This window comes from Callospermophilus lateralis, chromosome 19, assembly GCF_048772815.1.
Source record: "Callospermophilus lateralis isolate mCalLat2 chromosome 19, mCalLat2.hap1, whole genome shotgun sequence".
In the NCBI taxonomy this organism is placed as follows: Eukaryota; Metazoa; Chordata; class Mammalia; order Rodentia; family Sciuridae; genus Callospermophilus; species Callospermophilus lateralis.
The window spans coordinates 28068183-28084591 of NC_135323.1; the positions used below are offsets into that span (position 1 = coordinate 28068183).

Below are 16409 nucleotides of genomic sequence, written 5' to 3' on the forward strand. Positions count from 1 at the left end.
CGTCTCTGGCTTCTGACAGTTCCCTTGCCTTTCACAGCCGTGATGCTCTTGGAGGGCGCAGGTCAGTTATTTTATAGACTGTCACTCGATTTGAGTTTGTCTTAGGTTTTCTCACAAGTGGAGTGAGGCGATGGGTTTGTGGCAAGAATACCACAAAGCAAGACCTTAGCGCAGGGCACGGGACCAGCGGGTGGGTGGTTTTTACCCAGATCTCCTGGCTGGATTGGTGTCTGCAGGGTTTCCCCCAATAGTTTACTTTTTTCCCCTTGGTGGTTAGTAGGTGTCTCGGAGCAGATGCTCTGAGATGGTGGGGATCCTGGTTTGTGCCCTGAGTTGTTTAGCACTTCCATGGACGGATCCTGTGTGTCGCTTAATACTGTGACATAGTAATCCTCTTGTTTCCCTCTTTCCAAGAACTGTCCCTTTCTTGTATTAATTGATTTGATTACTAATTTATATCTGTATGGACTCAGGTTTTTTCCTTGTGGTTAAAAATCCCATACTCCACCAGTGATGAACAGTTCACGGGGGAAATAAAGGAAATAGTTTTATTTCCAATAGATTAAATCCAAAAGCAAGGAGGTGTGAAGCTTCTACACTGAACTGTAAAACACGGCTGAAAGCACATGGAGACTCCCCAGTGAGCGGAGTGACCTGGCACATTCGTGGGTGGGAGGGCGACGTTGCTGGTGCTGCAGGGTTGGGCGGTGACTCCTTGCTTTTGGATTTAATCTATTGGAAATAAAACTATTTCCTTTATTTCCCCCGTGAACTGTTCATCACTGGTGGAGTATGGGATTTTTAACCACAAGGAAAAAACCTGAGTCCATACAGATATAAATTAGTAATCAATTTATAAGGGCGGTGACTCCTTGCTTGCAGCCTTTCTGTTCCATGTGGCAGAGTTCTGGGGCTATAGTGGTGGTACTGGCCCATTTGAAAGTGCTTAAATGCTGCTTGATTGTACACTTTAACACGGCGAGCTGTATGTCACGTATAGCAAAACAGGTAGCTTAGCAATGAATTGCCACCACTGCCCCGGTGGGTGACGTCATGGTGCACTTAGTGGCTCTGACTCTCAGCTTTAGCATTCAGAGGAGTGTCTTGGCATTGCCTCAGGGTCCTTTCTCCAGCCTCATATTTTCTCGAATAATTTTTTTAAGTATTTTTTTTTTTTAGTTGTTGATGGACCTTTATTTCATTTATTTATATGAGGTGCTGAGAATTGAACCCAGTGCCCCACATATGCCGGGTAAGTGCACTACCACTGAGCCCCAGTCCTCTTGGACATTTCTTCAGCCCAGGGATCCTAAGGTGACCCAGGCTCTTCGTGTCCTGGACTCACCCATTTCTGAGTCTGGATGAGACAGAGGGCTCAGGGAGGGCTCCCGGATGGAAGGGCATGGAGGGCCAGTGATGGAGAGAGAGGTGGGGGTAAGCAGACACAGGCCTGCCAGAAAATGGGTCATGGCCTTGAAAAGAAAAGGAACTCAAACATTGCTCCCTGTGGCTTCCGGCTGGTCTCACCTTCCTGCAGCCCCTTCCTATCTACAGAGGGGCAAGCCATTACCTGTAACTGCTAGGGGTTGCTGGGAGGTGCTGTGACATGCGGCTATGACACACAGTAGGTGCTCTGAGGCCATGGGATTCCTCCTCCCTCCCTGCTTTTCTCAGGGCAGAAGCAGATTAAAAATAAGCAGTGTCAGCCAGGTGCAGTGGCACACACTGGTCATCCCAGCTGTTGGGGAGGCTGAGGCAGGAGGATCACGAGTTCAAAGCCAGCCTTAGCAAAAGTTAGGCGCTAAGCAACTCAGTGAGACCCTGTCTCTAAATAAAATACAAAATAGGGCTGGGGATGTGGCTCAGTCGTCAAGTGTCCCTGAGTTCAATCCTGGTGCCCCCTGTCCCTGGCCAAAAGAAAAAAAAGAAAAATCAGTGTCACCTCACCCCACTTTATTTCTAAATAACATTGTTCAATGGGAGGAGCCAGGGTTTCCTGTCTTTGTATATTAGAGCCATTGTGTGTGCTGTCACTTTTGATTTTTTTTCTCCCTGTACTGAGGATTGAGCCCAGGGAATTTCTGCCTTTGAGCTGCATCCCCAATCTTTTTATTTGTTTTTTATTGTTTGTATTTTTAATTTTGATATAGGGTCTCGCTAAGTTGCTGAGACTGGCCTTGAACTTGCCACCCTCTTGCCTCAGCCTCAAGTAGCTGTGATCATAGCTGCGCCCTACTGAATGCCTCCAGTCCCATCCAACCCCACAACATTCGTGTCTTATTCTCTTTCCACATTTGTAACTTCTTCCTCCAACAGTGAGAGATCCAGCTCCCACTTATTTATTGTTAATTTTGGAAAGAGCACATAAAGTACCTTTGGACACCAAATCTTCTAGAGGAAGTCTGTTAGGTTGGCCATATCCTCTGAGATAGTTTTTCTGAGGAAATATCTAATTTTTTTTTTCGTTGTTTCTTAGTGAAAATATAACTTTCTTTTTAATTTATCATGCTTGCCATCTTTCCACGAAGGAACTATATTTTGATGTAGTTATTTTTAACTGTTGCATAGTATTCCATTGTTTGGGTAGTAAATATTAATATGCAGTTTGAGTCTATGACTAACAATGCTATGGCAAAGATGTGCCACTAGGCCCAGTGAGGGGCACGTTCTGAAAAGAGGATCAGTAGTTCTAAGACCTGGGCATTTTGTTTTTCATAAGGAAAGAGTTTTAAACATAATTTTATGATTAGGTAAATAACACACTTTTTTTAAAGGCACATCATACATGAATAGTCAGGTAGTCTGAGGGGTTAAAGTGCCGCTCCCGTAGTTGCACTCCTGTGGTCTTTGTTAGGACTGTGGTGTCCATGAGCACCTCCCAGCACAGGCACCCAACCTACGCTGTTGCATGTGGATGTTCGCTTGCTTTGCAGAGTCGCTTACGGACACTGGAGTGGACGGTCGTTGACTGTCTGTCTTCGTTGGGTTTCACCTGCTCGGACCCCCAGGCCCTGTACCGCCCTCCCACCTGCCAGCCCTCCCCGTGCCGCCTCCTTGTCCTCGTCCCTGTCTGCCCTGGGCTTCCTCTGGCCTCACACACTGATACTCAGCCTGGCCTTGAGGCTTCCCCGAAGCAGACTCAGATGTCAGGCCCTGCTGTTTGGCTCCTCACGTCCCACGCACACTCTGAGCGCCACCCTCGCTGTCACTGCATGGCAGCCGGCCGTCCCTTTTCCTAGCTGGGTACTGAACTGTGCTTTTCTTTGCTTCTCATCTGAGGATTTTCGGGGGCAGTCCCAGCTGCACTCACTGCAACTACATTTCTTTCTTATATTAAATAAGTTCGTTTATTACTAAGTGTCATGTTTGCTGTGGTCACAGCCACTTCTCACTTTGTCAATAGTCTGTTTGCATTTGCCCTGTGCTGGGCACCTTTGTGAGCACCTCGGGTTCTTTAATTTATTAGTCCCCACGGCACCCCGAGGCGCTGGGGGCGGTGGCTGTGCTCACAGCGTTGTGACCTCCTCTCTCCTGGTCGCCGAGCGTTCCTGTGTGAGTGCAGGTTGGGTTTGTCTGGTGCCTCTCCTTGTGTCGATGTGGTGAGTTCCCGACTGCTGAGTGCTGGAGCAGCCCTGCGCTCCTGGGTGAACACCACGACTGGTGGTGCGGGGTCCCTTCACATCCGTGCTGGGTTCACTTGGCTCATGTTTGACCGCACTTCTGCATGTATTCGCCTGGGCACGTTGGTCTGAAGTTCTCTGGTTTGGGTGTCCAGGTCCCATACAAATGAGTTGGGCTGGGCGTGGAAGCAATCGCTACTCAGGAGGCTGAGGCAGGAGGATCGCCTGGGCAACTTAGCGAGATTCTGTCTGAAGATAAAAAATACAAAGGTCTGGGGGTGTAGCTCAGTGGCAGAGCACTCCTGGTTCAATTCCCAGTACTACACACACCAAAAAGAGAGAGAGAGAGAGAGAGAGAGAGAAAGAAAAGAAGAGGAGTTGGAGGCCTTCTCTTTTTGGGAACACTATAGATTGGGGTGTTATTTCTTTCTTAAATTTTGGATCAGATTTGCCAACATTAAAAGCTTCCATCTTCACTTTTGGTTGAAGATTTTAACTCCTAAATCAGATTCTTTGATGGAGAACTATTCAGGTTATTTATTGCACGGGCAGGCTCTGGTTATTAGTGTCTATTAAGAAATGTATCCATTTCACCTAAGTCAGCAAGTGTTCGCATGAAGTAATTTCTCATACCTGCCCTTTGATGTCTGTAGAATCCAAAGCCATCCCTCTTCCACTCCCTGTGGTGAGAATTTGCTGTCTTTCTTTTCTCCTGACCAGTCCAATAGCTAATCCTGTCTGAAGGCTAATTATATGCCAAGAATTACTAAGATTGAAATCTTGTTGAGAATTTAAAGATCTTTCTAAAAAGAAAAACAGCATCTAGAGATGCTTTTCTTCATGCTATTTGGTGGGGGAAGGCCAGAGGGGCTTCAGAATCAGACTGGCATCACTCAGCCCTGCAACTTAGCTGCATAAGCCCTCTGAGCTTTGATTTCATCTCCTCCATCTCCCAGGAGATGGCCCACTGTGCAGATGCCCCGTCCCCAGGGAAGGCTCCTCTCTGCTTCCTTCTGTGCCCACAGTGCTTGGTGAGCAGTTACGTTACAGCCTTTCTTCCATCTGACGGCAGTGCCAGCGTCCCCTCGGCCACACTGTGTCTACACGGCACCCTCCACCTCAAACCAAGCCTAGCCTGCATTTAGTTGATCAAAAATGGTTTAATAGCTGGGCGCTGTGGCACACACCTGTAATCCCAGGGGCACAGGATGCTGAGATGGGAGGATCACAAATTCAAAGCCAGCCTCAGCCTTGGTGAGGCCCTAAGCAACTGAGTGAACCCCTGTCTCCAAATAAAATACAAAATAGGGCTGGGGATGTGGCTCAGTGGTCAAGTACCCCTGAGTTCAATCTCCGGTACCCGCTCCCCACCAAAAAATGGTTTAATAGAAGAAGGATAAGAAAATAATGAAGCAAATAATGGCACATAAGCCAGTAGAACACCTGTGTAGCCAAAGAAGATTTCGTTATAAAGGGTCATTTAGCAACATGGAACAAGATTTTAAAAAACAGAATATTTTTATCCGCTTTTATGATTCGCGTGTGTGTCTGTGTTCAGCGCTTATGTATGGGAGGGAAATGGAGAATTCCCAGGGGAAGATAGCCCCAGGAGAATGAGATTCTGGTCCAAATTTTTGTCCTCTAACCTATGACACAGAGGCAGAGTGAGGCTTGGCCTGGTGAGCTCCCTGGGGTGCAGGGCATGGGGTGCTGGACCCTCCTCAGCGGGAACAGCGAAGGCCAGGAGGCCGCACTCCTTTCTGCCCTGAGGTGGGTGAGGGCATCAGGCCGAGGGAGCGTCTGCTGGCAAGGAGTGGTGGGTTCTGGGGAGCAGGCGTGGGCTGTGCTCACTCACCCCTGGGGCTCCCCGTGAGAGCCAGCCCAGCTCCACGTGGAAAGCAGCCTGTTTGGGGACCAGTTTTTGAACTGAAAGTCACTCTCCCCACAGTCTTTTTGGAGCTAGTCTGGCCCCCCCTGTCTGTGCCTTTCAAAGGAGATCCAGGAGTTGGCGTTTGAGTCTTTTAAGACTTGGGGTCTTCCTTTGCATTGTCCCCTGAGCCACTTGAGTAGGTGAGCACCCATAGCACCCTGCACCCCAGGACCTGGGCTGCAGCTCTGTCACCTAGCCCTGTCGCATCTCCTTGCCACGGCTCCTTCTGTTTTCAGATGCCTTTGTCAGGAAGGGCTTGTGGGGGACACGGGAGGCCCCCTACTTCCACCCAGAGCAGAGCCTCCCCTTCCCCACCCAGCCTCCAAGTCCCTTGGGTTGTGTGAGACACAGTCAGTGTGTTCCCTGCAGCATTCATGGAGGTGCCTCAGAGCAGGAACTGCTGCGGCCCCTGTGAAGTGTTTTGTGTCATAAATTGCCTGAGCTGCCTCTGCCTGGTGTCACTGAATCACGCCTATGACAAGCCTGGAGCCTGTGGCTGAGGCCTGGGGAGCTGGGGGTTGAACCCCTGGAGCTCAAGGTCCCAGAAGTGCAGGGTCAGCCCCTCGGGGCTCAGTCAGCTGGTGTGTCACCTGGGGCTGCTTCTGCCGAGTCATGCCTTCTCAGGCCTCCAAGACTGCCTTCCCCTCCATACCTTCCCCCTCCACGGCATTGCGTCAGACACAGGCCCGTCATGTGTTTCCAAATTAAGCCCTGTTATGTGGGGGAAAGGCCATCCGCAGGAAGCACTGGGCTGGGGATGGACCAAGGCTGGGAGCCCTCGAGGCCACCTTGGTAAGCCTCTGTGGCTGTCCTGGTGTTCAGGTGCCAGCACCACCTACAGCGTCCCCTTCCTGTGGAGCCTTCTACTCATGCCACCTCCCCACCCCTGTTGTCCCCAGCTGCTCAGGGCCCGAGGACCTCAGGTTGGTGTTTGGGGCTCCTGGCCTGCTTGTGGTCCCATTTTAAAGCTCACTCCATCCCATGGACGATCCTCCCCGCTCCCCGCTGGAGTCACCCGATCCTGTAGGTGCTGCGTTGTGGGCTGCTTCTCCACCTGATGGTGGAGCTGGCTCTTCCTCAGGACCCAGCCCCCAGGCCAGCCCTGGTGCCTCCTCCTCAGAGCTCTGCTCTCCCCGCCAGGCCTGAGGGGTGGGGAGCACCTGGGGTGAGTGGCAGGCTCTCCTGTCCGCATCTGGGCACTGGGTGCAAGAAGGAGGAGCCAGGAGGCAGCTCTTCCCCAGGGTGTTTTGCCCTGGAACCTTTCAAGAGCCCTCCAGACCATGTGCTCTGAGAACAGGAGCCTCAACTGCCTTGTGCTCCTGGGATTTTCAGTGCTCTGGGACTCAAGGGCAAGTGACAAAGTGGCCAGTAGGGGAGCTGCAGCCTGTGCTCCAGGAGTGCTGGGTGGCCTTGGGCACACAGGGCCACAGCTTATGAAGCTTTGAGGCCCAGCTCTGCACGCCTGAGGGTCAGGAGGCCATCCCTGGTCCCTCTGGCCCTACTCGGAGCCGCCACGCTTGTTCTGGGTACAGTCTGACTGACAGGAGGAGCTGATGTCCCTATGTCACAGATTCAAGGCAGAAGATTGTAGGGTTCTCACGATGACGAGAGCCTTCCCACCACAGGAAAGGGCCAACCCCAAAAGATGTCGGAGTCCAAAAGCCCATGCCTGGGGTGCCCCGCATTCCCACCCTGGTTGGGCGCTGAGCATGCTGCAGAGGGAGAATGGCTCAGTTGAGATCTAGGAAGGGCACCCCCTCGGGAGTCTAGAAGGCTGTGTCCAAGGGGAGTAGCTTACTGTAGCCGTTAGAGTTCCAGAGCTGGCGGTGGCCCTTGGTGATCATGCCCACCTCGCACTGTCAGTGGCACACCTAGGCCCAGGGGGACTGAAGCCTGCACTGCACAGCAGGGGCAGCAGGGGCCGATGGGCTGCTTCCGCACCTGGCTCTTTTTCACCAGGTGTCTTCTGTTATTTGCAGCAAGGCTGGCCGGCTTCATATGAGAGGCCAGGTAATAAGCATGTAGGATTTACAGGCCAGGGTGAAATATAGGATTTATGGAGGTACTTATATCACAAGAGAAAGCAAATTCTATGATATTTTTGTTAACCAAATTCAAATCATAACATTGAGCACGATTTTTTAATGTAGGTCTCCTAATAAGAAGAGTGGAATTACTTGTGTAGGGATGACATTTTGCTGATTTGGGCTCCAGAGTTAGTTTTCCCTGCCATCAGAATCATCTGCAAATACTCCCTTGGCATGATCTGCAGGGGAATTTTACATGTTTTGTCTTAGAGAATGTCTTTCACACTGAGGCTGCTGCCAAATGAATGTGTCAGCCCACAGGCAGATAATTTCTTTTTTCTTTTTTAAATTTTTTAGTTGTACATGGCAGTAGAATGTATTTTTACAGCAGATCACTTGAATGGAGCACGTTAATCACTGGAGTGCAGTGCTGGAGAATTCCACTAAGATCATCCTTGATATTTGCTCTTTGGAGATTTATTGCATTGCAGATCAGTTGCTTCTAGCTGAAGTTTAGGGGAATGCTTCTCAATTATAGTTAAATGGATTTTTTAATGTGGGAATTCTCTTTGAAATTGCAGTAAGCTGAAGAACACTGCGGCAACTGTGGGTTGAGCTAAAAAAAAAAATGCAGATTTTTGTGGGAATGGAAATCTCACTTCTTGTTTTACCCAACAGTTCAGGGTTGTATAAAGCATCTTGACTCAGGGTTTAGATACTGTTCATTTCCCTGAAATGACTACCACAGTGTAAATCTCACATGTAAAAGCTGTTTTGCCTTAGAATCTAGGTAAGCCTCATTAAGAAACCTCAACTCTAGCAAAAACCAATTCCCTAAATCATTCTTGTTCAGTAACAGTGATTGAAGACAATTCCTATGTATTTTTGGTACAGGAGATTGAATCCAGGGACAATACCATTGAGCTGCATTCCCAGGCCTTATTATTATTTATTTCGAGACAGGGTCTTACCAAGTTGCTGAGGCTGACTTCCAACTTGTGATCCTCTTGCCTCAGCCTCCCAAGTCCCTGGGATTACAGATGTGTGTGATCATGGTAAAGTCTGGTATAACTATTCTAGATCTATACTGAACTTTTTTGAACAAGAATTGTCTTCTCTGGTGTGGTGGCACACTACACCGCTGCTTATAGTAGGACAGGTTGGATATTCAGCCTCCATTTCTGAAAGAAATTCATGGAACTGACCGTGAGAGTAAAGGAGATGTACTATTGGCACTTTTGGCTCAGTAACTAACAGATTCAAGTGCTTTCTGCACAGCCCTGCGGACCAATGGGTAGTGGGTAAACATAGGCCTTAGTTTCCATGGGCTTGTCCCACAGCCTTTTCTGCCCCACACATCTTTTTATTATCAGTTAGGAAACATCATAGTCCACCCCAGTTGTGCTGAGCTGGTGTTTTCACCACTCCTTTGACAGTGTTTTGCTTGCAGCTGTTAACGTGGATTCCTTAGTCATGCCACCTTGGTGTGATTCTTAGAGAACTGAGCAGTACTGGCAGTGTCTTTAGAGTCTTTAAGAGCCAAGGAATGATGACGCTTACTGTCTTTAGGACAGCTGTCACAGGAATGTGGTGGAAGCCAGCCCTTGGCCGCCACCCAGCAGGGTACCCACCTCGAGGGGCCAGCAGAAACCAGGTGCGGGTAGTAACCCTCCAGGCCAGGGCCTGTCAGCTAAGGCCCCAAGAGACACTGAAGTTCCATCTGACATCTTGCCCACCATCAGGGCACCAGAGGCCTGCTAAAGGAATTAAGGTCCACCGTCCACCATGTTTAAAATGTCCAGGATGCAATTTTTAAAAATCACCCACTGTGCCACGAAACAGGAAAACCTCCACTTGAAGGACGCCCGCATCAAGAGGCCACATGAAGGCGGCATGAAGAACCAAACAGACGCTGGGACTGAGGAACACGACAGGCAAGATGGAACTCTCTGGAAGGCGCCCTGGCAGGACGGGGAAGACATGGAAGGGTTGGCATCTTGGGAACTCTTAAGATCTGGCAGAAGAAAGTACTCAGTCGGAACCACAAGGACAAACCAGAGTGGGTGGGAGTGGGGAGAGAGGCTCAGGTCTTGTGGGACCAACCTTCATGCCACTGTCCCTGAGGAGAGGAGAGAGAGGACCGGCTGAGAAGGTCCCCTGATTTGGCAGGGTGGAAACTGAGAATCAAGAAGCTTCGTGGACCCCACCTCAGCCTCTCAGTTTGAGTGATAAACGAAGAGACAGTCCCGCCCCAGGGGGATACCATGCACCCTTTTGGGTGCCTCGGCTGTGGGCTGCCTGGGAGGGGTCTTCCCCTGGTGGCACTCTCTGGAGGTGGAGCTACTGGGCACGCGCAGGGTTAGTTTCCTGGAGGGTTTCTGTGTCTTGCAGCTTAAAACCCTGGCAAGGGTCTGTGAGTATTGAGGGCCACAGCTGAGTCGGGATGATGCATGGCATTTTTGCCAGAAGTAGTGGTTGAGAGGTGACACCAGCGAGCCATTAAGATGATGACTTTCAAGTTCTTGCGGAGTTCCTGTTGAGTTCCCGGTTGAGCTCTCGCGGGGATTCCTGAAGAGTTGGTGTTGGTTGGTGAAGTTCTGGTGGTGGGAGTTCTGGTTGGTGTGTGGTGTGTTCCTGTAGGAGCTGCTTGGGTGGCATTCAGGAGAGTTCCCGGGGAGCGTGTGTGGAGTGTGCTGGTGGAGTTCAGAAATAAAGTTTGTTCCTGCTTGAGTGGCTCGTGATTTGTGCCCAGCCAGACTGCGGCATTTGAGCCTGGACAACCCTGTTCCCCTGCAGCGGGGAGGTGGAGGCCAGGCAGCTGGGAGTCCACCAGGACCTCAGCTGGGCCACTCGGTTTCTTGCTTTCTCCTTCCTTCCCCCTTTCCTCCCTCACTGCTTTGCTTGGTGACTGACTCATCCTGGGTCGGTGCCGGGCTGGTGCTCCCGGAGGGGACCTCTGCTCCCTCCTGCTCTGGCCATGTAGGTCCTTTCAGAAACTGGAAAAGCTCCTGCCAGTGTCCCCTGCCTGGAGCAGTCAGGGATTTTTCTGGCCACCATGCTCTGCAGTGTACTTGACTGAGTTGCTACCCTTTGCTAGGTTGGTGCAAACTGGCCAGCTTTGAAGATTGGAGGAAGAGTGGTCAAGTGGGCATGTGCAGGGCCCGCAGGGTCTGAGACCATGATTCAGCCTCCTACAGATGAGAAGTGTTCAGGGAAAAAGTAACAATATGACAAAAACAGTTCAGACAAAATACATCGAGTAAGTAACTACTGTATGTAGCATTTATCTTGTACATTTGTATAGCAGCTACACAGGTATTACAAACATTCTGAAATGACTTTAAAGTACACTTTAAAGGAGAATATGAGAAGGCAAATACTACACCATTTTATATAAGAGACTGGAGCATCAAGAGGATCCCACAGGGGATCCTGGAAGCCATTCCCCTTGAATACAAAGGACAGCTGTATAGTTCTTGCCCTTCTCTGTATGCTTGTTTTTTTTTTTTTTTAAAGAGAGAGGAGAGAGAGACAGAGAGAGAGAGAGAATTTTTTAATATTTATTTTTTAGTTATCGGCGGACACAACATCTTTGTTTGTATGTGGTGCTGAGAATCGAACCCGGGCCGCACGCATGCCAGGTGAGCACGCTACTGCTTGAGCCACATCCCCAGCCTGCTTGTTGTTTTTGGATAAAATGCAAACTTTTGGGTGGAGTGCCAACTTACAAGATCACACCAGACTTCAGTGTTCTGGGCGGGGGAGGCCTGCGTGGCTGGTCTTTGCCTTACGCCTTTTTCTGTGCCCAGATTCACAGATAAGAACATGGGACCTGCTGTAGGGAAGGGATTTGTCCAGGTCCCAGCAGCTGGTGGCAGTGCTGTGGCCAGAGTCTGGTCCAGTCAAGAAGTTACTCTAACCTTATTTTTACCTTTCTTTCTGTTTTTGCTGTTGCTGACAGGGCTATGTTAGGCTGAGAGCCCTGTTTTCCTTTTTGTTGAGGGTGGAAAGCAGTAAGTCAGACCAAAGACCATACCAGGGCAGAGGATGGCACAGGCAGGGCTCCGAGTCTCCTTGGAGCTCCTGTGGGGACCTCAGACTGACTGTCTCGTGATTTCTCTTGGAAGACAGTCATCAGCCATGACAATCAGAATTTTCCTATCAAAATATTTCATACCGGGGGAGTGGGGATGTGGCTTAGCGGTAAAGAGCTTGCCTAATCCTATGAGGTCCTGCATTCAATCCCCAGCACTGCAAAAAATAAAAATAAAAAATTTTACACCATGGAGGCGGTTCTCAAACTGGCGCCCCCTGGGCCACCAGAGCAAACTTGGAGGTATCCAGTTTTCCAGCGCAGTGGGTCTGCCCTGTGGGCCTCCCCGTGCAGTGGCAGCTGGGTGGGGCTGTGGGTCAGTGCAGAATCATTCTGTCATCCTTGTCATGACTGAGTGTCTGGCCAGCTCTTCAGTAGTGGTGTGGATCTCACTGCCGCCCACTTCCCTTGGCTTAGGGGTTGCCATGGAAACTGCTGATACCTGCGGCTCATGACCAAGGGAGTCTGGAAACTTTGTCCTAGAGGACCTGCAGGTGGGCACGGTGGAGCCTAGCATGGCTCCTACACCTCCACGTCTCACGTTCCTGGTTCACGGGATCCCTGTTCTGTGTGTCCTGATGTGTTCCTTGTTCCCTTCATTTGACACTTCCCGAGCCGCAGGTTCTGTGCAGGGAGAGTGGTTGCTGGGGACGGCCAGCGCAGCCGAGCTCTGCAGAGTGAGTCACAGCCAGCACGAGGCCAGGGCGCTGGGGGGCGTTGGTGCTTCAGTGCGTGACCTGACCTGAGAGTGTGTTCGTGGCCTCGGCTCCCTGGCACATGGCCGCATGTGTGCTTAGTGATAGGTACGGGACTGGGGACATTCCTCCAGCTTGCCTGCCTTCCTGCCAGCCTGCCAGTGCCTCCTGCCTTCCCTGTGCCAGGCAGGATGCGAGATGCCCCTCTTCCCTCAGGAAGCTCTTGCGGCAGGGAGAGACGGTATCCAGACACGTTGCCTGGGTTGACCGGCAGTGGACACAGCCCTCTGCTGGAACCTGGGGCTCCTAGTTTGCAGCTTAGGGAAGTGCTGACCCCTGGGAGCCTCTTATTCCCCATCTCTCTCCAGGGCCTTGCCACCTCCTGTGGCTCTTATCTGTGCAGAGTTGTTCAGGGCCATAGCTGCTGGGAAAGTTCTGTATTCCCTGGAGACTCTGAGCACTGGCGGGGGCCTCAGGACCCCAGCTCCAGCCCTGGCAGCTTCAGGGAGTCAGTCTGCGGACAGCGGACAGCGAACAGCACCTGTCACTCTCCCCTGGGTTGCTCACAATTTCCTCTATAGGGTGAGAATCTGTGCTCCCAGCTCTGGGCTCAAGGGGCAGCTGCAGAGCACAAGTGTCGAAGGGACCCTAGCCTTTGTTTAGGAGTCATTTGCTCAACAAGTCGACCTTGGGTGCTCACTGAATGCCAGTCTACAAACACAGCAAAGTCCCTGCCTCTGTGGACCTGATGCCCCAGTCAGGAGATAGCCATGCTGGGAATGCACAGTGGTGGGCAGGGTGGGGGTCCTGAGGGCTGTTTCAAAGGCTGTATGTAGGCAGATGTTGTCTCTGAGGTGGCTGCCCGAACAGAGGCCTGAAGGGTGTCAGAGCAGACCCTGCGGACAGCGAGAGGAAGGGTTTGGGCCACTTCCACTTACCAGAGGCCCTGAGGTGGAAGGGACAGTTGGCTTTTGAGGAAGGGGTAGTGTGGGGGGTGGGAGTGGCCTAAAGGTGAGCACAGATGGGCTTTGGACGAGTTAGATTTCTTTTTTTCCTAAATTAACCCAGGGGCACTTACATTTAGACATATCCCCAATTCTTTATATTTTTTATTTTGAGACAGGGTCTCGCCAAGTGACAGAGGCTGGTCTTGAAGTTGCTATCCTCCTGCCTTAGCCTCCTGAGTTTCTGGGATTATAGGCAGCAGGAATTTCGATTTTTACTAGGCATGATGAGAAGCCTTTTGAAGTTGCCTGTCGGTGAGACCGTGTGATCGACTCATGTGAATTAATCAGTTGTACTAGGGATCGAATGCTGGAGTGGTCTACCTTTTGTTGTTTCATTTTGAAACAGGGTCTCACTAAGATGATGAGGCTGGCCTCAAACTTGTGATCTTCCTGCCTTAGCCTCTGAGTCTCTGGGATGATAGGTGTGTGCCACGGGGCCTGTCTTTCTGACTTCCTCTTTGAAGGACCCCTCTGGCTGCTGTGTGGGGAGTGGCTTGGGTAATTATGGGGGTGTAGGTATCCCATCATCTTTGCTCCCCAGCACCTCCTCAACTTAGAGACCGCCCACAGACTGCGCTTCCTCTCTGGGTCTGGCAGTCAGTGTGCTCCTGTGGGGAGACAGTGGGTCGGCTCTGAGGGTGCTTGTCTCCGCTCTCGAAAAATAAGTGGCCTGGGCCATGGAGGAGTTGGAAGGCAGCCGTGGCAGGGAGGGAGCTGGCCCTTACTCGCTGCTGCCCTTTGGGGGATGCCAGCTGGGGGCTTTCTTGTGCCAGCCTCCGGTCAGGCTCTGAATGTCTGCTTCCTGATCATTTGGTCCTGAGGCCTCTCAGTCTGGCTTTTTAAAGTTTGACAGAAGGCTCGTGGGCTTAACTGAGCCGCAGACAGGGCTGCTAGACAGACTCGACTAAAGCACTGAGTAAGTATCAGCTGTTTATGATGCTGAGATATAAACAGGATGCTCTGGGGATGCTCTGAGTTAAATTTGTCCCTGTACATCAGACATCACCAAAGATAAGGCTGGTTGAGTGCTTGCCCAGCATACGCGAGGCCCTGGGTTCCATCCCCAGCACTGCACAGAAAACAAAAGGGTACGTTGGAATGTCCTGCAGCCGGGGGCACCTCTGTTGATGAGAGGTAAGGACCTGGGCCGGCGGCTAGTTCCCAACAGGTGAGGAGGCCAGAGCCCATGCCCAGAACCCTCTGTGCTTTCGCGGCTTGGCCACCTGTGGTTTCCTGCAGGCCAGGGCTGCTGTGGCGTGAGGGCAGAAGCCAGCTCTGTCGCCTGTGCTGCTGAGGTATGGCCCAGGCATTTCTGACTGCGTTGTGGCGAAGCAGCCATGTGGTCATGGGCGATGGCAGAATGGAAGGACACAGATTCCAGAGCTGCGACCCCTAACTGGAAAGGACAGACGCGGCTGCCGAGGGGTGGGACCTCTCATGCTGGCCTGGGTTGACTCCTTCAGATCCAGCTACCTGCCAGCTGTCTGTGGATCTGTCCGGTGCTAGGTTGGTGAGTTGAGGGTCCCCGAGACCACCTCAGATTCAGCTGAGGTCACCCGACTCACCAGGACTTGCAGAACTCAGAAGCCCTCTGCTCAGGATTGAGGTTTATTACAGCAGAAAGTTGAGACTAAAGTCACCAAGGAAGGGCATGGAAGGCGGTGTCAGGAGAAGCCAGGCCTGGGTTTCCAGTTGGCTTCTTCCAGTGGGGTCACAGGAGACAGCACTTGGTTCTCCTGGTGCAGTGTGTGACAGCATGTCAGATGGGCTGTGGGCCCAAGTTCACGAGGGGTAAAGGTGTACTCATGCAGCATTCCCTTTCTCACGTTCAGTACAGAATTCATAATAAATCACATGAGCTACTGGAGTAAAGTAGGCTTGTGTTAGTGATGCAGGTGTCCCGCCTGTCTGAGGGGCGAGGCTGAGCGGGCGACTGGCAGGTGAGGTGTACCAGACACATCTCTGACTCACCAGTCCTCTCAGTTCACAATGGTCTTCTTAGGACGGAGTCGTCTGCATTGCCAGCCAGGGCTGCTCCCAGAGCCTGGGAGCCCAGGATGTTGCTGGGAGTCAGTCCTGTGAACATGCAGAACCCACGCCCGGAAGCTTAGGAGTGTCTAGTACTTAAGAGTCAGACTGATGCAGTGACTCTAAGTCCCCAGGCAAGCAGGGCCGGGGGGCCAGCGTGAACTGAGTGTAAAGCCAGGGTCCTGGGCACGCAGAGATGCTGTCAATAGGCAGGAGGTTCTGGGCCTCGGTTATTTCCCAGAAGTCCTTCAAGGGCCAGTGGTGAAGGCCTGCATGCGGAGTTTGGGGCTCTCAGCAGCTGGAAAGGCATTACCATGAAGTGGCCACTTTTTCTTTCGGTGAAACCACCCTCAGGGCTGTGTCCTTGTACGGTTAGAGGATGCTGGTGGCTCCAGGAGCCTGTAGCTTCTGTCCTGTGTGCAGCGGGCCCAGTTGCAGCCCCAGCCTTAGCCTGAACTCAGGTAGAGGGTCCATGCTGCAGCCTTTGTGGAGCCTCGCTGAGCAGCCCCCTCTGCCATGGGTGTGAGTCCAGGCCAAGGCCCAGGCCTCGGCAGCCAGGTGGGCACTTGGAGGGCCTCAGGCACACCTGCTCCTCCCTGCTGATGTCACCCTTTCTCTCTCCTGACAGTTTTGTGATCAACATGGGGGACTCCTCTGACACCGTCACCGCTGCACCTGAGGCTATGGCCGCAGAAGTGTCTCTCTTCAGTGTGACGGACATGATTCTGTTTTCTCTCATCGTGGGTCTGCTTACCTACTGGTTCCTCTTCAGAAAGAAAAAGGAAGAAGTCCCTGAGTTCAACAAAATTTCAACAACGTAAGTGACGCCACTCAGCGTCCCCTTTGTCACTTCTGCTTCCTGGCATTCTCTAGCGCCTCTCAATTTCTAAAGCATCACCCTGCACTTGGGGCCCAGGCTGGCTCAGCCTCTTCCCGAGTATTTGGGGCCCTAGGCCTGCACCACTCGCTCTGACGGATTTCCCTTTTTAATGATGGAGGCAGGCTTAAG

General features: G+C 51.7%; 1 protein-coding gene across 3 annotated transcripts in view; it reads left to right on the forward strand.

The window, feature by feature from the left end:
• Por (cytochrome p450 oxidoreductase) overlaps nt 1–16409 on the forward strand; it is a 50826-nt gene that overhangs the window by 12187 nt on the left and 22230 nt on the right. For 2 of the 3 annotated variants that reach the window (XM_076840732.2, XM_076840733.2), the window contains exon 3: nt 16029–16217. In XM_076840732.2, coding sequence (XP_076696847.1) covers nt 16042–16217 — 176 coding nt within the window. In that variant the 5' untranslated portion in view covers nt 16029–16041. Of the gene's footprint in view, nt 1–11148; nt 11219–16028; nt 16218–16409 lie in introns of all 3 variants that reach the window. The other variant, XM_076840734.2, reaches the window with a different exon arrangement.